At 40.2% G+C, this 22,078-nt stretch overlaps 1 protein-coding gene across 2 annotated transcripts in view; it reads right to left on the bottom strand.

Annotated features, from left to right (window-relative positions):
• Positions 1 to 22,078, bottom strand: part of XYLT1 (xylosyltransferase 1) — a 175,188-nt gene that overhangs the window by 60,460 nt on the left and 92,650 nt on the right. For both annotated transcript variants that reach the window (XM_050317853.1, XM_050317854.1), the window contains 2 exons: positions 2,080 to 2,252; positions 1,246 to 1,448 (listed from right to left, as the gene is read on the bottom strand). In XM_050317853.1, coding sequence (XP_050173810.1) covers positions 1,246 to 1,448; positions 2,080 to 2,252 — 376 coding nt within the window. The remainder of the gene's footprint in view (positions 1 to 1,245; positions 1,449 to 2,079; positions 2,253 to 22,078) is intronic.

The raw sequence follows: 22,078 nt of genomic DNA on the forward strand, positions 1-22,078 counted from the left end.
TGCTCTTCTCTACTTTTTCTCCCCTAAATGCACTGCATTTGTCTGACAGTGCTTAGAAATGGGCACCAGCAATAAAGCCTTTTGTCAGTCCTCACAGAACCCTTCCTAAGGCCTCATGTTTATTTTCATTTTTCACCTCAGTGGTGAGATTTCTGTGCAAGAAGCAGCTTCAGGAAGGGACTCGTACTTTGAGAGAGATCTTGGAGAAATCTAATCGGTGGAAGTATCTTTTATATTTCTTTTCTAGGAATATTAGAACCATGTTATAGCATCACTCATCAGAAAATCGCCCAAGAAAGTTACTTCCCCTTTCATCGATTTATTTCAACACAGAGGGAAACTGAAGCCACGAGGAGAATTTCCTGTTTCCTTCTTCTTAATAGCTCTTATAGCCTAAACCAAACAGTTTAAGGACACTTGGGGTTTTTTTGGGGTGGTACTTTCTGGATTTTTTGCTTTGGTTGGGTGGTTGGTTGTTTTTTCCGTTTGGTTTCGGGATTTTTTTACAGACTATCTACTTTTGCACAATGTAGTAAACTTATGGAATAAAGCTGTGAGACCTGGGTGATGTAAATCCAGAAGGAATATAATTTCACTTAAAATCACGAGCCTTATCATGTGGTTGCGTGGAAGTTCTCTACCTGATGACATCTGAATAAAGATATTCAGGCAACGGTTGGTGCTGAAGACATAATTGACTCCTACCTAGTTATTTGTCACTTCTACAACCCTTATCCTCCACAGAAAAAGTACTAAAAGAAGGGAGAGGAGAACATTACCTTCCCTGAATCTGTATTCATACCTTTAACACTTGCTGAGACATCAAATCAAACTGTTAATCAGAGCCCTGGGAGGGAGGAATCTCTCCATGCCTGGGGTTCATTTGCTGAGCCCCAGCACTTCCTGCTACTTCACTCATCCTCTATTGCCTCTTTTGCTGGAAATACTGACTAATTAGAGCAGCCCCTCAGTGAAAGTGAAGGCCCAGTGCTGGTACCCTGCTCACAGCTGCAGTCCCTCCCAAGGAAGTGGAAGACACACAGGGTACAGTGAGGTGATTGTCTCCTTGGCTGAAGTGTGCCTGTCAGACACCTGCCTCACCAAGAGGAGTATTCTGCTATAAAACAAAAGAAACTGCCCCTCTGACTGTAGTTCTTGCAGCACAGCATGGCCATGTCATCCCTTATATCCATATTTATTTCCTTTAGGAACAAAACATGTACATTCTTCAAATGCTCATTGTACCTGATTGGGTAGTCAGCAGCACTGAGGTTAATGAAGAAATCCCATGGCCAGTCATTCATCTCCATTAAGTCCCTCATGGTCTGCAGGTAGGTGGACAGAAGACTTGCTCCTCCCCAGATAGTTGCCATTCTCCAAGAAGTGACTCTCACGTTTGGGTACTGGCTGGCAAACTGGAGCACTTGTCGATGCAAGTAATTGGATCGCTTTACAGGAGAAAAAAGTAATACATTCAAGTTATTCTGTCCAAAATTTTCTCTCCCTGTATTCACTAACCACCAACCCTTACTTCCTGACTCACCGAGGGCTGCCATTGCTTTGCCCTCACTTACTATGGCACACAACCTTCTTTTGCTAAATGCTTATTTGCCAAATTTACAAAGAACCCTGTTTAATTCATTTTATTACAACTACAGTAATCACTAATCAATGTGATTAGCTCTTATTCATCATTTGTCATTGTAGATCCCAAGGGGCTTTCATAAAGGAGGTGAATGTTACCAGCTCCCTTTTATAGTGTGTAACTTGCCTAAGGCACCTCAGGCCACCACCTCAGTCTGCATCAACTTATTGGTTGCTGATAACTAAATGTACAACAAACAGACATGGAGAGATGCTCATTGACACAGAAGGAGAAATGAAGGCTCTTACATAAAGAAGATAACAAGAAAGAAAAATAAGAAAGAAAAAGAAGAGGCTCCAAACATGTAACAGATGAAGAGACAAAAAGTGATGTGCACTTTATGCAGCAGAGGTAAAGAGAAGATGAAGAAGATGACAAAGATGGGTAGACTGACAGATGGTGAGACAGGCAATTTATAACCAGTGATATATTACCTTGTCAACATGAATGTAATAAAAATGGTCTTTATGGTAAATAGCCTTAAACATGCGTTGGAGCTGCCGAGAAGCTCTGCCATGAACAACCAAGACAAATGCGATCCTGACTGGGTTGGCTGGCATGTATTCTACGGAGTCCTCATCCCACTGTACATTGTTGTTGGCTTTTCCTGTTCAAAAACAAAACACAGGACATCTCTGAGTGTATCCACATGGCAGGGGTGCAGTGAGCAGTACACATTCCACCTCAGCCCTCTCTTCAAAAGCAGTTTCTATGGTAGAGCAAGAACTCAAAAGGGGTGCCAGCCTGAGCCCCATCAAGATCACACCCCTCTCCTCTGTCCCCACACAGGGCCATCACCACTTGGGCACAGCCATGCCAGCCTTCCCCACGCAGCCCTGCCTGTGTGCCTCCTCCTGAACAAGGCTGCATGAACGTGGGCAAGTACCCAGATGTTTATGGGTTGGCCCAAGCTCTACCTGAGTACGCACATTTGTACCTTCAAAGGAGTCACCTCAAAGTTTCTGAGCACTCTTCAAAGTATTCAAACAATGTCAAGGCCAACATGCCCCCAGAATGAAACCCCCTGTTTGGCCATTTATGCTCGCTCCTCTGATCAGCACAGCTCTGCTGAGAAGCTGGTGAAACTCTGCTACTTAACAGCTGCTGAGGATTATTGACTGATAGCATTTACTTGTAACAGCAGATGTATCCTGGAACATTTAAATGGCAGGTTGCATATTTTCACTTCCTCATGCAGGAGAGGAGCTCTTACAATCAGATTTAAAATTTATGTTCATTTTTTATTTTCAAGGAGTAATTTCTGGTCCTTATTTTGTAAAGTGAAGGCCACAGTGCGAGGTTCAGACAGGATATACTGATTAACTGGGGAACTGGAGGGACATTTTCAATAAGGAGTTTGAAGTGCTTTGTTTTTGGTTTGTGTAACTGCTCTTCAACTCAAAAACCTGAACTCAATGTAAGAAAATCGCAATTTTATCCAAAAACTGACATCTATTCTTCAGTTAGTTTCTGCCCTCAGTGCCTTTTGTGATGCCCCCTTCTCCTCCCACCTCCACGTACCCCCCATCTCAAGACTCCTTTTGCAGACACAAGAGGCTTGTCCTTGTTACAGGAAAAACTTGAGGCTGCACCTGGGCACAGTTATCAGACAGCAGGAGTACAGCCACAAAACCCACTGCACCTTCCAAAACATCTCCTACAGCTATTAAAAACACACACTTATGTCTGTGTGATTTGACAGAAGGAACAAGAAAGAAGACATTTGCCAAGCATGAAGTGAGAGTGAGGGAGAGAGAAAACACTTTTCCACAGGTTTTTGAAACTGGAAGCATATATTGATTAAAGTAAGCAATACCAAAAGCTTTCTTTTTTTGTTGGTTCTGTTTGTTTTCAAATGTATCAGTTACAAAACAAAGTCTGGACACACAAAAAAGACCTTTGCCTGATCCTTCCTGTGTATCTTCTCCTTGTTCAAAGGAATAGCATAAACTCAGAAAAAACCAGACCAACTGGAAGTCTGCAGAGCACTGTTTCAGGTGATGAAACAATTTACCCCCTTAATTGTAATGAAATGCCCTTGAGTAACTGGAACACTTATTATAGACAACCACTAGACAGAGATTCTGCTGCAATGGGAGCAGCACAGTCCAGAAAGAAATGGTTTCAACATCTCCCATAATTCTCCCTTCGAGTTCCTTCCTCCTCAGCAATGCTCCCCTAGAACACTTGCTTTAAGTCAGAATCTGTTCTTCCCATCCTGGAGGTCCAGGAAACTGTACCTGTAAGAGGTGTTCCTCATGCCTAGAATCAGGCTCTTGGCTGGACTACGTAAGGGGCTAAACGTTGTGTCCCTATCCAGCAATATACACAGATACTGAACAATGAAGAGCCTACAAGGTGCCAGAGGCTCACTGCCTCATGCAGCAGACCCTTACTGTCCACAGGCCTGCAAGGAACACCAGTCTGCAGTACTACTGCTCATGAATTAATGCAATTTTATTGCCCCCCCAGTTGTATTCAGACTAGCCATTTCCAGCCCCATGAGTCACTCAGCTTCAAGTGGGACACAAACAACTCACATGGCATTTCTTTAAAAAACCCTCCACCACCAGTTAAGTAAGAATCAGGTGAACATTAAAAAATTAAAAAGCTTTAATTTCTTCTATAATTTTCAGTTTTTTATTATGGCCATTAGCCTTTGCCCAGTTCTACTGTTTCTCCTGTGCAGCTGATGAGCTGCCCCATGCATGTGCTTAGGATTTCTGCACGGTGACAGGGACAAAAAGGGACTCCGAGAGAAAGAAAATGTGCTTGCAAGGAGAACAGACAGGGGAATGAAGGGCAATTGCAATTGCTAAAACAAGCCATTTTTCTTTTAAACTGCTTTGATTTCAAGCTGATGATGTCCCATCAATGGACTCAAATATTTTTAGTGGTTTTCATTACATTTTTGGATACCTCTCTTCTGAAATCAGTGGCTTTCTGAAACGATATGTAGAAGGTGAGGGAAATTTAAAATAGCTATATTGCAGGTCTTTTATTTTAAACTAACTTGCCTTCAATACCCACACTATTCATTTATCTAGCAATTACTGAGATCAAAATCCTCCCAAATTTTCACCTGAAATGCCACCTCATTTCATTGGGTTTCTCTAATAAATTCCTGCAGTGACTTATCTTGCTGTCTGCTGTTTTCCTCCTCTAACCTCTTCTTCCATGTGCTTCTTTCTTCCTTCTCTTTTAGGTTTAAGTTTCCATACTTTCATTTGCAACCTGCACACTATTATGACTCCTTTAATCTAATCCTTTTCTTGGCTGCTTGGAATTTCACAAAGGTAAGAATGTTATCCTTTTTCCATCTGTCAGACTATCTGCTACTTTGCTTTATACTGTCACTTCCCTGGTTTTAGCTTGTGGCTGCTTAGAACCCTTTATTTTTCAGACTGTTTCACTGATAAAGAACCAGCCTGGTTTGCAAATAAGATGAAATTGGCAGGAAACATCCAACTGAGTATCTGCTTACTAAAAAATACAGTAGGACTTCAGAACTATACAGGCAATGTAAAGACCTGAACAGCTCCATCCACTTAATTTCTATAAAACCTGTGCATACCAGAGAATTCACAGGCAGCTTCCTTGCCTCCAGCACTCCCTGCTCCCAGCCTTCACAACACCTGTCACCTCTCCACACGCCATCGTCTGCCCTTCCAAGAAAAATGAGTCAAGCCAACACAGGAGAATTCCCACCTTCTCCTCTTGCACAGGTCACCTGGGGCAGTCTCAGTGGGACTGGAGCTGCACTCCATCTCACGTAGAAAGTTTCTTTGAGCGTGGGTGAGGTTTCTGTTGTGTGAAGTTTCCTATGCCTTTAGGGAATTCCCTTTTTCTAGGATAACTTATACCTTTGCAAAAATGAATGAGTAGGGAGAGTGAATGGAGCATCCTCTTTATGGCCATCTGGCACAGGTGAAACAGTAGCTCTGGCCTGGAAGCAGGACTTGTTGCCTTCAATTTCTTCAAAGTTTTCCATTTCATTAAACAATGGAAAAGATGGATAGAAGAGCGACTTCTCATGCTGCCTTGCTTCAGAGAAACTGCCACGTGGAGCCTCAACAAAAGGGGCAGTGCTCACCTAGCTCATAACAAACATTTTCTAGCCCTTGCATCAAAGTGTATTTACTGTGCTATCCTACACTGAAAACAAACATGCCACTTTGATCTGTGACCAAATGTCTTTCACAAACTTACTGAGAAAAGAGAAAGCTGCCTTTTGGCTTCCTGTTCAAAACTGAAAGGCTTGGCATAAATGTGTGTTAGCAGGAAAATCCGTACCTGGTTTTGTAGATAACAGGAGAATCTCAGCTCTAGTGCAATTTCAACCTGTACTTTCTAAAGCCTTAAGGAAATCAATACTCATAATTAAGAGTTTAATCTTCATGTATTGCAGTATTACTAAATGCCAGAATAATGAAGATGGTGCAATCATTTTCATATTTGTTGTGATGCCACATTATGTTCAATCACCCACTAATATAACTCAGAGCCAACCTGCTAATCTCTTACTTCTACCTCTAATTAATGAGATCAGACTTCTCCAGCTGCACAAAGCAATCTTTTAATCAATTTTGTGAGCCATATTATGTTTTGTAAATCAACCCATCAAATTCTGTTCTCAGTTTTGTATTGTCCTGGCTGTTCAACAGGATACCCCTGTACAGACATACCTGGATGCTGCTGACTTCATCTGAACACAGCTGTGTGTGTACACTGTGCCTTGATCCATGAATCAATGGATAGAGGACATCAGAAGAGTTATTGCTGTGTAGTTCAGCCCACTACTTACTGCTATTACATCCATAAATGCAATCAGAAGCCCTGTCATTATAGCAGAGTATGAGCCATAATCACTCCAAAGAGGTAGAGCTCTGCAGTCCCTACTTTTACTCACAGGAGTAGCCTCATTCCCTTCAGTGGGACCATTTCTGCAACAGCCAGCTGAGTGGTAGTTGCTGAACTCAGATTTCCACTATGAACTCCTTTTCAATTGCTCACAACTCATAACAACACAGCAGGTTGAAAATTTCCAGGCTTGGCTTTCATCTGAAAATGTTTTTCATTTTGGTTAGAGCAAAATCAGTTTTGCCTTGTTTGAATGGTGACAAAATAAACAAACAAATTAAAAAAAAAAAAAGACAAGACAATGTTTTCATTTAGAACACACGATTTTTTTATCAGACCTAGTAATAGAAGTAGTTGGAATTATACAAAAACTATAAAAAATGTCACTGAGCAATTTACCAGTGAGCCATTAGAACATGATGAGAAGCCTTTGTCTGAAGGCTTGATAACAGCAACATTCATCTGTCCTGAGCCAGAACTCTTCTGGAGTTAAGGCCCAATGACCCATTACAGCAAGTGCATCACTTACCATCAGGCTCGAGGGAATGTTCTCCCTTGCTGCAGTACCCTCCAGTGAGGACATTCTTGCACAGCTGAGGTAACTTCTGTAGCACAGTGTGTGTTAATCCTACTTAGATCAAAAAGCAATTTTTCCCAAACGAGAACCTAGGAAACTATCTTCAGCAACCTTAATGCCAACTTTGGGATGCCAGTTTGCACCTCCAAAGAAATGATTCATTTGTTTCCATGGTGGCCCTTGTGGAGATCTTCGGTGAAAGAAAGAATTTTAGGTGAACACTGATTTGATTTTATAATTATAATGTTTGTTTATACACTAAATGCCCACTGGTCTATTCACTGTGTAGAAGACCCCTGTAGCAAACAAGGTATTCACCACAAAGTGGGCTGAGTGTAATTTTGGTGAATTCTGACAAGCAACGGGCCACACAGGACTCTGTGCACCACAGACACGTCCTGCTCACTGCAGGGCCATCACCTGCCTTCCTGTGCTGCCAAGGAGCGGCACGAACATGAGCAGCTCAGGGAATCAGCTCCACCCCAGGGAATCAGCTCCTTGTGTGCCAGCTGAACCCAGCACATCCGCCACCCATGAGGGGCTTTTTGCCTTAGCAAAACAAACCAAGCTCCTGATGAAGATAATTAACATGACTGGTCATATGTGTGGCTTCTCCTACTGGGTTTTAACTTGCTTAGCAAAGCAGGGGGGGTGAAATCAGCTGAGATGATCTTCTGTACAACCGTCCCCAGGGCATGGGGATTTGAGAGGGATGCTTATGATTTACAGAATGAAGTGTTGCTAGTTATGTTCTGTAGACTTCCTTAAAATTGCTGTTACCCATCCTTTTTATCTGTGAGTTAGTGTTGAGAACCTTGCAAAAAATGTCTGGAATCATACTGCTATTGAAGAGTGGATATTCAATTTTTTTGCAGCCATGTTTTATCTCAATAACTCCATTCTACTATTTTTCATCCTCAGACTCTACCATGAATTACAGAAGCAATTTATGATCCTCTGTAAGTTCATATGATCAAGTAACCCATAAGCAAAAATCAATGCAGGGTAGGTGGGAAGCAGCAAGACATAATTTACACGAACTCAGTGGCCAGTGCATTTAACATTAGAGACAGATTTCAGTAATGTTCTTTCCATGATGAGAAGAAGCCCTGTCTTGGAACAAAGGAGCTGCTGATGTGGGCATTTTGAGCCTTCTTTTATCATTTCAGAGGGTGACAGTATAAACTTAGGGTAGTCAGAGGAGAAGAGACACTGCCTTACAGCTGGACAATTCCCTTCAGAAGATCACTGGAAGTTTCTTTACAGAGTCTGTGAACTGATAAGCAGCTCTGCATCCCTGCAGAATTTATATAAAAAGGGAAACTCAATGTCATTACAGATTTAGGTTCAGTTCTGCTGTCCATGAACAGAAAAATAGTGAATGAAAGAAGGAAGGTAGGATGATAGAGGACACAGGCAGAACTGTTTCATATCCACAACTGGATCATAAGAAGATGAATTTTTTCTATCTTTTCCCAAACAGAAAAAATATAATTTTATGTTTTGGAGTTTAAAAGAAAACATTTCCTTCCCAGCTTTGTCATGCTCCTGTTACAACTACTTAACATTTGTGCTCCATGCACCCCTTCCAAGACTCACTCAAGAACCCACCGAGGCAGGCAACATCCATTAACCAAATCCAGAAAAGACATTTGCACCAGAAAACTTTGGTGAATATGTCCTTTTTTATATGATTTGCAGGATTCATTGTAAATAAAGAAATACAAAAACCTTGAGAACAAAGACCAGAATTTTTTGTATCACAAAAGCTGCAAAAGCGGTTGGGATAACACAGGACTGTCCAAAATCAACCTTCAGGGTCTGTGCCTGTGTACACGTGCGAGTGCTGTGACTGCACATTCATAGCCACTAAATTTCAAACAAAACCCGGCAGCATTTGGTTTGAAGCAGCCTGCCATACTTCAAACAAAAATTCTGTTCTGTCTTGCAGTCTCGAGTCATTACTGAAACCATTTTTATGATTTGCAAATGACCAGCTAATTATCAGATTCCACTATACTGCACTTGTAACACACACTAAACTTAATTTACTATGATACTTATCTAGGCAGGCCAATCATCTCCAAATGCTTGCTTTTCTGTATTCTAATTATGAAAATGGTAGCATTCCTGAGAGACAAGTCTCAATTATTTGTAGTTTCGCTGGAGTGTGTTAGTCAAGCATTTTCTCCATATTCCTACTGACTGCCGTGAATAAATAACACTCAAAAGCAACAGTAAATTAATTAATGTTGAATTAGAGTGAATCTCCTAATAATAGTATTTATCATATCAATTAACAGCCAATTAGCACATCATGATCAGTGTTACTAGGGTGGATACAAAATGCCTTCTAAGTGAGCATTGGTCTATGTTTACTATATCCAGTGACATTCCTGGACTTCAGAAATGTAATGTAAAGCAAATCCAAGAACAGACACAAATATTCCTTGCAAAGACCATTCACTCCTCTTGCACCTTAAACCTTAGCTCGACTTAGTAGCCCAGAAACCACACAAATCCTAGACTGCATCCAGAGCAGTGTGGCAGCCCAGAGGTGCCCCCAAGTCCTGTAGTTTGCCCTAAGGGCACCTCAATTAGAGAACTGACTACTGATTTAGGTGGCCTGAATTACACACCCGAGGATGCCAGCCCTCTCACTGCAGATGGATTACATTCCAGCTGGGACACCAACAACTGGCTCACTGCCATTCACGCCAAAACTGACAGTGGGCTTTGGAGTCAGCTCTTCTCCACACTGAAGTACTATCACTCCCTTCCCTGCTGGAGAAGCCTTCAGATTTCTTGTGCAGGACAGGATGAAAACATAGAAAATGTGCTTATTTCAGTTCAGACTTTCTCTTCTGCCACAAACGATCAGGAAGTTTAAGCCTTCAAGGAACAGAAACTTGAAAGCCGACCAGTTACTACAGAGCAACCAAGGCATACATCAAACAAGAAAGTAACAATATCAACGTAACAAATCCTAGGCAAAACAGCAATAGAAATCTATCAAGGCTCATACTTCAAATTAGCATTTGAAACAGCCTTTGCTGATTCGAGTGTCTGTTTCGCTGTGTTTGGAGAGTGGCACATCGTAACCTTTACACCATCTCTTCCTCTCATGCTCACAGCACGAATAATCAATAAGGAGTGAAAACATAAGCAACTACGTACACCTCTAACTTCACATAACCTCCCAGGAGATATTATGCGCTGCTGAGACCACCAAGAAATGAATAGATAGATAAAAGCATGTTTGTTACCTGCCTGATCAATGTATGCCCATTTTGTTTTACTGTGCTGTCATCTTTCAAGTCCTATGTAAACTACCGTTTCCCCCAGACAATCTTAAGAAATTAACAGTTAATCATTATAATCAGTTGGTGTAAGGCCAGGACCAAGTTAATTTATACCATATGACTAGCTGGTCTGCTAACTAGAAATTAATCCTTCCTTTGAGATTTCATTACATCTGTCTCCTATTTTTTTAAAATGCAGAATTGGAAGGACAGAGTCTGCCTTTCTTCTCTGCCCAAGATAATTATGAACACAATATTGGAAACAGATCAAAAAAGTAAAGACTTTCCCATGTATTTTGCATAGCTACTTTGAAAAGGTCTAGTTAGGTACTGAGAATAAAGGCTGCACTAGAAAAGCAAAAATCAACCCACATACTTGTCCCTTGTGTCAACGTGTTGCAAAATGGGAAAGTTTAGCCTTATATGTTAGCTGACACTTGCACTGCAAGTGAAATTAATAGGTATTTCACAATACAGTCAAAAGACAGAGAAAAGAAAAATAGCACATGTCTGGGAAGATTCATGCCAAAGCTGTCAGGCTGTGCTTCCTCTGCATCCCTTTGAGTCAAGCTTTATGGATTTCAAAGGCTGCAGGGCTGGGACTAAGTGCTTTTGAGAATCTCACACTGTGGCAGCAAAAGAAGTGTGAGACATGAGATCCATGTATGTGTATGTACCATAAATACATACATGCCTCGAGTGTGGATACACTGCTAGGTTAGCTAAGAAACAGTCAGAATCAAAATATTCAAAGTAAAACAGCACACCTAAAAGCTAGCTTCCCACAAACAAATGCAGTTTCTGCATCTAGAGTACACATTTTTCATCATGTGTAGCTGACACATAACTGTTGTCAAATACCCTTTATGTCAAAGGACACTGGTAAGCAATGGTTTTCCCAAATGACCCAAAGTACTTCTCATTTGTTCATTTGAATATTTTATCATTTTATTTTATCACTGATCAGCTCATGTGCTTCAGGCAAGCTTGCTACCATGTGTACAACTTAGAGGATGAATGCAGAATGTGAATAATTTTACCCAGCAGAGAAGAAAAAGAGGACCAGTCTTCTCTAAGTATATTACTTGTCAGACAGAGGAATTTAACATAATTATATTGTGACATTTCCAACAGCAAATAGATTCTACTGTAAGCAATTAACACTGGTTCCTTTGGCAGACTTCAAAAACTTAATTGTATAGTATGCTCAGTTAAAATAACATCTGAATAATAAATGGCACTGCATTACTTAAGCTAGATTTTAGCATATATGGACAGCTTAAAACACAGGAGAAACACATGGATGTTAATTCTTCCACAGGCCACCCTTATACCCCAGAATTGTTCATTAACATGGACAATGTTCAGGATGTAAATATGCACATTTTTAGAGAAAACAATTATCAGTAAGCACTCTGGATTGAACTAAAGTGGAGAATTTTGGTCCATGCACTGCATATTACAACCTATGTCTCTCTTCCTGGGAGATGGGAAAGGTAGGGCTGTGCTCTCCTTCCTGACTAGAGTGCTTTCCAGAAGCTGCTTCTGATCAAGAGGGATTAGCAAAGATGGTTTAAGAAGGAAGAAAAAAAATAAAAACCAAACCATCTGGCATTAATCCTCGAAACATTTCATAGCCAACATATCTTTAATACAATCCCTCTAATCCAATTAGGGTGCCTTGAAAATCATATCTGGAATTCCATGCTTCATTGTGATGGGTTCTGAGCGACTGAAACATCCACTGACCAGACAGCTGCTAAACTCCTGCTCCACAGCCTGTTCCCCACCCTCCCAACTAACCCCCAACGTGCCCAGGAACAGCCCAATTCCAGCCTGGAAAGCGGCACCAGCAGCGAATCTGTGCCCCCTCACATCCGTCAGTAATTTCAAGAGCAAGCTCTCCACACAAAAGAGAGAATATTAAAATCACTTTCATTCATAAACATAACTAAATGTGTATGAGGAGTTCAAGACAGAATTTTAACTGTCCATTTTACACCTGAGTTTCAGTTGTTTAGAAGCATCCCTAATAAGAGGAAGCAGATGCAGCCATAGCAGGTGGGTTTGATGATGGCCTTTAAACATTCATCCCTTCGAGCCAACAGGGAAAACAATTCCTAATACAATGTTCTTGCCAGCAAGAAACAAATTACTACTAATTAACTGAGCTTGATTTTTTTAAATGTTCTAATGAAAATTATTTAGATTAGTTTTCACAAGGATGTATCTTCACAGTTATATTTATGAGCAAGAATAGAACAAAAAAAGCATAGTCTTGTTGCTAAAATAAAGGACTTTCACTCCATTACTCCATCATGGTATAAAAAGACCCCATTAACATACCACTAGAGGAAAACAAAGGAAAAATCAAATTGCTGGCATTAGAAAATGTTCAACAAAAGCAACATAAAGTGATTTTTCTGTATTTCAATAGACATTAGAGTTTTGTTGTTAAGAAAATCTAATGTGCAGAAAACATCATTTTATTGACTAAATAAGTCACTGGCTACTGTTAAAAGCATCTGGGGAGAATTTGTAAGTGAAATACACTCTTGCACTAAGACCATAATTTATAAATCAGTTATAATTTCCTCTCAGATTTTAATGAGGCTGTGATGCCCTTGGATGTCAAAGAGCTGCTTAAACAGTAACTTGCAGAAGAGTCTGCTCTCTACGGCACAAGAGGAGATAGATGTGCAACGTTTGAAACAAAAAAATTAATGCTGACTTTTTACAGACAAAAATAATAATGGATACTATTTCTAAAATTATCTTAACTCTGCTCCTCAGAGTCTGCCTTCCCATTCTGCAACTCTCCACGTCAGCAGTCAGAGGTACTAAATTTGGCCCCAGGCACTTCCCACTTCCTGCAGCTGGGACAGATTCTGCCCTTCAATGCTGCTGCCTGTGTGGTGGAAAGGTTTTAGCAGGACCTTGGCTTCAGGGAGGCTCTGCTTCTGTGCAGCTTATCCCACACCACTGAATTTGGGGAGTTTGGCACGAAGTGAGCACGATGTGTTAGTGTGGATCTCCAGGAATAACTTAATGGGGCAGCACACTATGAGACAGGGCACATATCCAAGTAGTTATGCATTTTAATTAGGTAAAGCAAATGCTAAAAACTGCTTTGAAGGTCTATATGTAATTCAATAGCATTGGTTTCCAATATAATTGGTTTTTTCTCCTGTCACCTCTCACTCACACACTATTTAATCACCCCTATCACAAGGGGATGCTTAAAAGAGAAAAAAACCCAAGCAACTTGTGTTCAGATGTAATTCAGCTCCTCCCACTCTAAAAAGACAGAGCCCCAAACAAATTTATTCACAACTTGGCTTTTATAGTACAGTAGGGCATGAAAATCACCAACTGGCAGCAAAACTGCTAAGCAAACCTAATTTAGGAGATGAAAAGTGTGAAACATGAGAAACATCTCACAGATTGTAAAATGACATGTTTATTTAAAAAAAGAGACCAGAAAAAATAAGAAATGCTGGCAGAGGATCTGCAGTAAGAACTGCCTGGCTGTCAGCTGGTTAAAGCTGGCCATAACCTGCAGACTCCAGACCAAGAGCAAGTGCTCCACAGCCCTGAGTCACTGAGCACCTGAGTGAAGGAGACAGGAAAAACACCCCAACAGGTTTGCTGTTATTTTTTTGTAAAACTAGTTCTATACCTCACTATCTGTATGGGTAGGACCAGTAAAGATATCTGCACCTCATTACAGAACAGTGCAAAACCACAGCACTAGAGAATCAGGAATCATTGAGAGCTACAGCAAGGTCTATCAAAACAGCAGCAGCTGTGGACCATTTCTGTGAGGCTGTGGACCATCAGGAACTCATCCTTCTCATAGCTTAAAAGCCCCAGAGATTATTTTTAATGGAGGTAAGGGAGAAATAGTACTTTTTAAGGCAAGGAGTTTGTTAATGAGTATTAGCAACATAACTCTGTTCAGTTTATCTGCTGAGTACATTTCAGTCCATCTCCTACTCTGCAGCCCATCTGAAATCAATGGAGAATGGACAGTGTAAAATCACTATCAAAAGAGAATTAGCATGTTTGAAACAAATTCTGCTCATGTTCCAGTTCTGAAGAATTCTCGATCTATAAAAATGCAGATTAACTTTGAGCCTCCTTAACAATTCCCCATTCTGGCTAAAAGAAGCAAATGGAACTGAGCTGCAATTTCCTTCAAATATAATTTAACTTCCACTATCTTTATTTTGACATTAAAAGAATGATGAAAAATCTCTTCATATTAGTTCTTAAGACAGCCTTGCAGGAAGGTGAACTGTTTATTCATACACACACCACTCACTCTCCCCCTTTCTTTCATGAGACTGGACCACCCTGACCTTCCCGTCGCAAGTACCACCTTCTCACTAATTAAAAAATGCTTTTAATTTCTAGGATGACTCTTTATGTGAGATAATCCAATGTCTCCTGACACCAAATGCTTACTGTTCAACAGGACAACTTTCACAGAGTTGAGGATGACATTTGAAATAGAATGCCTGTGCTGGCAACTTTTTTATGAGGACAAAATTGTTCTATAAATCCAAAAGTGAACCTGTATTGAAAAGTTTAAAATTATGTTAAATGAAGAAGTATTTAAAAGTAGCAATCACACCTGACACTATAATTACATTGCCCTAGTGTATAATCCCAAAAGACCACAGAGACCTTTTGCCAAAGGTGATTTGAGTGTTAATATGAAACTCAACGTGGGCTCGTTTTAATTACATATGTGCCTGCTGAGAACATATGATAGAGTCCAAAAAGCTAATTCATTGTCAGCATGACAGCAGGAACTAATATTAAATCTTGCACACCAAGTAAATTTTTCCAGATTACCAATTACCACACAAAAATAGGACACATTGCAAATGTGGTAATCAGCATGAAAGCAAAAAGCAAAAAAAAATATTGCTAAATAGAGCTCAGCTCTGGGCCAGCAGAGAGTATAGGAAATCTCCCAACAGTTCATCCATCTTCAAAGCAGCAACATTTAGTTGATCCAACTCTAACCACAATGACACCAGGTTACTACTGACTTTCACAGCGTTAATCCTCACTGACACTGTAATAAAGTGTAATAAAACTCCTCTTTAGCCATATATAACAGCAGTTCAAAGTAGATTTTGGTGTGGGTTTCTTTTTTTTTTCCTTTTTATACTTAGCCTTAAATTTTCTGCATTTCAAAGATATTACTGAATGGTTTTGTGTTCTCTTCTCATGAGTCCCTGACAGGTTTCTGGCACTGAAAAAATGTTAAGAGTCAGTTTATACCTCTTAACCCACACCAACATGCTAACAGGCATTTTGATTTACCTTTAATTATGGACATACTCATGCATCAGTCAGTATTTTCTAAAGAAAGTGCCTGGAGTATGCAGAGGAGAACTCAGAGTCACGATGACGAGCTAACCCTGGGGAAACAAGACATAAACACAATTCTGAAGGCAGCAGAGACCCAGCCAATACTTCTAACTGCTTCTTTACCTGCCTTTTTGTTGCTTTACTGATGCATTATTAATTAATAACTACTGAGCGTTCCCAACAGAGCATTTTAAATAACAGTTGAATTTCTTTATGGATGATTATGAATCATAAAAGTATGTCTGCATGTTCAAAGCAATAAACAAGCCCAGGTAGGGAGCCTGAACTGCTACAGACACTGTTCTTTGAACCTTGAAGTTTTAGGGATGCTAAATGCCTACTGTGTAGTATTACACAATTTCCAGTCTAGCTTAATCCAATTAATCTGAAGAAATGTAGGATTTTTTATGTTTTAGCTCAGCATAAGCAAATGCTGTTGGAGAGGAAGATGAAGGCATTTTAGAAAAGCTTCAGGGTCAGTTTGGTTCACTGCTTTATCCAAGTGAAGATACACCAATTTAGGCCAGATAACAATTACAGTTTTCAGTTCTCAACTCAGACAATGAAAATTGTCAAATCACAATTATTTCTACTCATGATTTATGCACATGCTGAAAAATGTTTCACCAGCTCTGAAATGTATCACTCAGGGATGATGCACAGTTTTCACATTCTGCTTGAGTTCTGGACAAACTTAGAAAGTAGTGAAGGTTATTTTGGGCAGCTTTGAGCTATTTCAGCTTGATAGTTTTAGATACAGGTTGAAATAAATTTGTAATGCTTAAAGATGAAAACTCATTTGGAGATTCTATTTATCCATAAGATAGAAAAAAACTATCTCCATCTCAAAAAATCAAAAGCTTCTTATCATTAAAGAAAATTCCAGCATTAGTTTTCAACAATATCACACTGCCTTTAAGGTAGAGAGGGACTCACATTCCCACTCCCTCTTCACTAGCTTTAGTTACTATCTGAATAATTTTTTTGGCCTATAGACCATGCTTAATATTTGTTTTTCGTGTTTAAACTGGTACATAGGCAGCAAAAGCTTCAGCTGTGCTTGCTGATCCTATTATCTGCCTTCTAGATAGATAATACAAGCCCTTGCCATATAACACTTGGTAGATGAGGAAAAAAGTAAGTTACCTATACTGTTTTCTGAACAATGCACTACAAAATTATTAATCTGTATCTAGATAAACTCTAGACAAAAGAACATAAATGAGAGGACGTGAAGGGCAGAGCATACGTGCACCAAGGCTTCACAGGACATGGGCACAGCACAGGGACTGTTTCAATGGCCACTTGTGTGGGATCAGGCTTACCCTCTGACTCCCAGGAGCAAATCCAAATGCCATCCTGTGCTTCTGTTTCCAGCTCTTCCAAGGACCTGTGTTTCTGTTCTACTGATCTACCAGGTACCTTCTCCACCCTGAGCAGGGATCAGTCACAGGCAGGCTCAGTCATCTGGAGTAGATGCCCCATGAGCCTTGGCAGACAAAACACTGTGGAGCCCCTCTCTGCTCTTTGCCTCCAGGAATGAGCCACACACAGACTCCTGGAAGGCCTTGGTCTTTCAAAGCAAAGAGAATTTGCTCTCGATTCCCCAGACAAACTACTGCAAACTACTTTTTCTTTCTGTCTTCTAATCTTAATTCTTCCGGGTTATGGCCCAGTCCTTCTACAGGGATTCATAGCAAATAGAAAGAATAATATCTTTTCTACTTTCAGATATTAAGATGGATCATTATTCCACTTGATTTGTTGGAAGATATTTATCAGTTTGAGTTATGAGACCTTTCTGACTGTGAAGACTTAAACATCGATTTAATGCCAACTTAAAGACTCCTAAAAGTGTAGGAGATTGCATTAGATAAATAATTTAACAATAAAAGGTATATCAAGGCAGACATTATTGCAACCTTTCACCAATCAATCACCATTTTCCATGTTTATCCAATTTTCATCTCAAGGCTCTGTACATCAAATTGCCTAGACATACACTACACAACTGAAATAACTTCATCATTGAATAGAATTGCATGGCCATTAAAATTCTCTGATATCAAGATAGCTGACATTATGTAAAATATTGGCTTTGGTTCCATAAGGTAATAAATTCTGACCTAAATCCAATCCTTCATGGATAGCTGATTCATAATGAAAAATTACCGGTTTGTCACTTTACCTTAGGAAATTTACAGTGGAAACTAATACAGCAGTCTTTGAAATATATGATAAGTAAAACCACAGTTCCCTTCCTAACCACCCTGAAACAAAGGGAACAGATTTGGTTTGGCACAAAAATACCAGACATACTAATAGCTACCAGGTCAAGAGAGAAAGTTACTGCTGTGGTTTTCCCAGGTCTCTAAGGCAGAAGCACTCAAGGGATCCACTGCTCAACTGACACCTCTTGCAGCAGCCACCACATGTAATTTCCTGTACCAGGCTGAAGCTCCTGAGCTGAACAGCTAAAAAGGGAGGGCAAACATCACAGAAAACTTTTCCTCTGAGTTCACATTTGTGCATCACTGCATGGTGCAAAGCTGGAGAACCGTTGCCAGTGATGTGCTGATACATCTGGAAGGTACAGGGAGTCAGACTGGACTTACAGCTGCACTCATTTCTTGCCTTCATTCCCCCAGAAAACATCAGGGTTTTCCAGGGACAGACCTATAGATTTTAGCACTTAAATTAAGTGACTTCAGGAAACTTACCATTTTTATCCTTAAAGATACCTTTTTGCTCAGGAAATTCCCTTAGGGGACTCAGTAAAAAAAATTTATTTTGTAACAAAACTATTTTCAAGTCTCTTTATAAAGAGGATTTAAAATCCATGTAAATATCAAACTAACTGTAATACCACCACTATCATTTTCCCTCTGCATATATCTCCAATGGAGTTAAGTTATTCCTGGTCTGTACATGCCATGAGTTGTCTGAGGTGTTTCAACAAGCCTGTGACACAACAAAGAACGAAACCCAAGTTTCCCCAGTACTAGCCTAGGACACAATTTCTAGTTAGTGCTTATATGGTCGGCCTCTGATATGGCATAATAGAGCATATTCTTGCTTTCCCTCCTTAGTTGAGAGCTCTCTAATAACTTCTCAAGTAATAATCATATCACATTTTTCCTTCTTCTTCTCTAAATGATACTTCCGCTCGATTCCAGTAGAACTCTGAGTCATTTCAAGTTTGCACTGGGGCTCCCTAATGTCACTTACTTATTTCCTAAAATTTTGCAGGCTGCAGCAACATCATGGAAAACATGAAGATGATCCTGTCTGCATGTTTGGAAAATTATTATACCTACAAATGGCCAGAAACCATTGAGAGAAATGAAAATGAGTGAACTTGTGTGTTGACTGCAGCCTTTTCATTGCAAATGATGGAGCTGAATCTATTGTGATTTCTCATTAAGATTTCCTATTTGCTGACCAGGTTAAGAATGCCAGAGCTGTCTGTAGCTCCCTTGTAATGTTCCTCAGGAATCTGAGAGATGTGGTTTTGCCCTTTGTTTTTCAGGAATCTGCAGGTAGAACATTTTTAGAATCAGAACTGCCATAAAACTGTTCTTATTCCCAAATACTGGATGGATGTGCTTTGTTTTGATCCATACACTTCAGAAGACTGGCAAGACAAGAATCCCTGCTTCTTTCCTTTTCTTGATCCTTGCTTGCTCCTATAGGAACAAAATTGTCTTGTTTTTTTCTCACTGAAATTTTGGCGATAGAAGTGCACAGAGGCATTTTATGGTTCACTGATAAAGGTTACTGAACAAAGTTACCAAAGTAAGACATCACTTAAGAGGTGTCAGCAAAGCTGGTTTATTACATCAGTAAAACCTTTAGCCCACTTTGCTTTTAATACTTGACAGGAAGCTTGGGTTTGTGATCACCTCCTGGCAGAAAAGGCTAATTCATTTACAAAACCACATCAGCTCCATGTAGCCTCCCTCTGCTCTGGCTTGGCAAATCCAGTGTGTGTTACACTGAAGTCTTTTTCACAATTAGTCTCGGTAGGTCTATTCACAATTAATCAGACCTCTCCTTAGCCATTTGCTTCTCTGGCAAGGTGGGCAACTGAGCCAGGCTGGGTTCTCCTGTCCAGCTTTCCCTTCTGTAAGGGAGTATATTCCTCCTATGCTTCTGAATAAAAAACCAGAGAAAGTGACTCCCTCAGACAGAGAGAATGACTTGGGGATAGATCTTCAAACCTGCTCAGAGATTCACAGTGAAATTCTTTCAGAGTACCTACACCTCAGTCCCCTGCAAAAGAGAAAGTACAAATGGGTAAAACATATATTGCAGTAAACTTCTCTTTTGAACTTCCTTTTCCTCTCTACTATTCAGTAAATTGCCCAGAATGAATCATAGCCCACAAATAGATGGAGAACATGAAAATGTATGGTTCTGTTTAGTCATACTACTGTCAAGCTCCACACTATTATGCAGCACAATAACATGCTGCTTACACAGAAGCTTTCAGTCTGAAAGTAGCACAATTTCAAATGCTCAACTGCACAGCAATATCCATTGGCTGGATGGAAACCTTCATTTGCAATCAAAAACACAGGTGAGTAAGCAGTGAGACTGCTTAAGCTCCTGCTTACAGCCAGTCACGAACAAAGGTGCATTCTCACCAGGGAAGTGCTTCTCTTACAACTTTTAATGAGTTAGAGAAATTAATCAAGGCTTCAACAAAACACTTCCATTAGTATGGACAAGAATGTCTCCATAAAAGAGACACAATCACCTTCAACAAAGAGAATGATTCAAGCAATTATATTCTAGTTACATGGAGGGCTGCCTTGAACTTCAGGTGAGTAGTGAGGCTTCCAATGAGATGTGCAGAAAAAGATCCTTTTGACTGACAGCTTTTTTTTGTGATGCTCCCTGACAAGACCTACAACTGCTGCAGACTATTAGGGGAGGTTTAGGTTAGATTTTAGGAAAAGATTCTTCATCCAGAGGGTGGATGGGGACTAAAGCAGGCTCCCCAGGGCAGTGGTCACAGCATCCAGCCTGACAGAGCTCAAGAAGCATTTGGACAACAGTGTCAGGTACATGGTGAGATTCTTGGGGTTTTCCTATGAAGGGCCAGGAGTTGGACTCAATGGTCCTTGAGGGCCTTTGCAAACTCAGGACATCCTATGAACATGCCACAAGGAAAATTGGTCATTAAAGTTAGCAAACACAAGCCAGAAAAATTAGCAAGAAAGTGGGAGATGAGCTCTGTAGATTAACTTCTTCAAGCTGATCCTCACAAGGATGTGATCTACTCACAGTATCACAAAGCTGGACCCCAAATCATCATCATGACAGAGATCAGAAGGGTATCCTCCTACAAGAGTCTTCACTGGCCAAGGTAGTAGGGAATAATGTAAAGTAAGGAGAATGGTGTCTAAATGAAAGCTTTGATTCATAAGGACAAAGGCTTTTATTTCTAAGCTCCTGTCTTAACTCAAAGGCAGTATCCACATTGCTGCTAAGAAGAATGTGTGAAGTTGAAGTTATCACTGAATTTTACTGCCTATGGTGCCTCTAAAACACAGACAGTGTGTATGTGCAGTAATGATGAACAGCAAATTTGAACCCACGTCTGAACCAAGCCTTTACGTGCTTAGTGATGACCTTAATATGTGCCACCCACTGACAACCAAATGCACCCACTCTCCTCAGTCTAGACAAAGCACATCATTAAGAGGTACAAGGGCCTTTCTTCAAAGTCTTTAGCACCCAGAAAAGTTGCAGCAGCACTGGAGAAGGTGATGTGGCAGGGGAATGCACACACTGGAGTACAGTCAATTCTGACAGCGCTGCCTACAGAAGTCTGGGTTTCACCCTGAGAACCATATTGAGAAATGCTGTTTTAAAGGGCAACAAGCAATTCAGTCCTTCAGAACAAATCCTGTGAATTTCACAATTTGAAAGTACATATAGTTGCCCTAAAAATTATTTTCAAGAAGCTGTAGTGTTTGAGTTAATAGATAATGATTTTCCTGCAGTGTAATTCTGCTTTTTGGCCTAAACATCCCATCGTTCTTACAGTGACACCCATGGATGAAGACAGACAGATAAGCACTGAAACAAGAGATGGTCAAGATGATTCAGCTGCAGCAAGCTCTAGGAGAAAGGACTGAAAAATTCTTCAGCCTCCCTGGAGATTGATGAGAAAACTAGAGAAGAAAAATGATGGACTTTTGCCATTGGCCTTTCAGTAGGGTCAGGACTTTAAACAAGTATCTTATTTTATAGTAAAACTGTAAAATACTTCAGAGTTTATTGTGCATTCAATTAAGCCCG

The sequence above is a fragment of the Myiozetetes cayanensis genome, unplaced genomic scaffold, assembly GCF_022539395.1.
Source record: "Myiozetetes cayanensis isolate MyiCay16 unplaced genomic scaffold, myiCay2020 scf20-37, whole genome shotgun sequence".
Taxonomy (NCBI): Eukaryota; Metazoa; Chordata; class Aves; order Passeriformes; family Tyrannidae; genus Myiozetetes; species Myiozetetes cayanensis.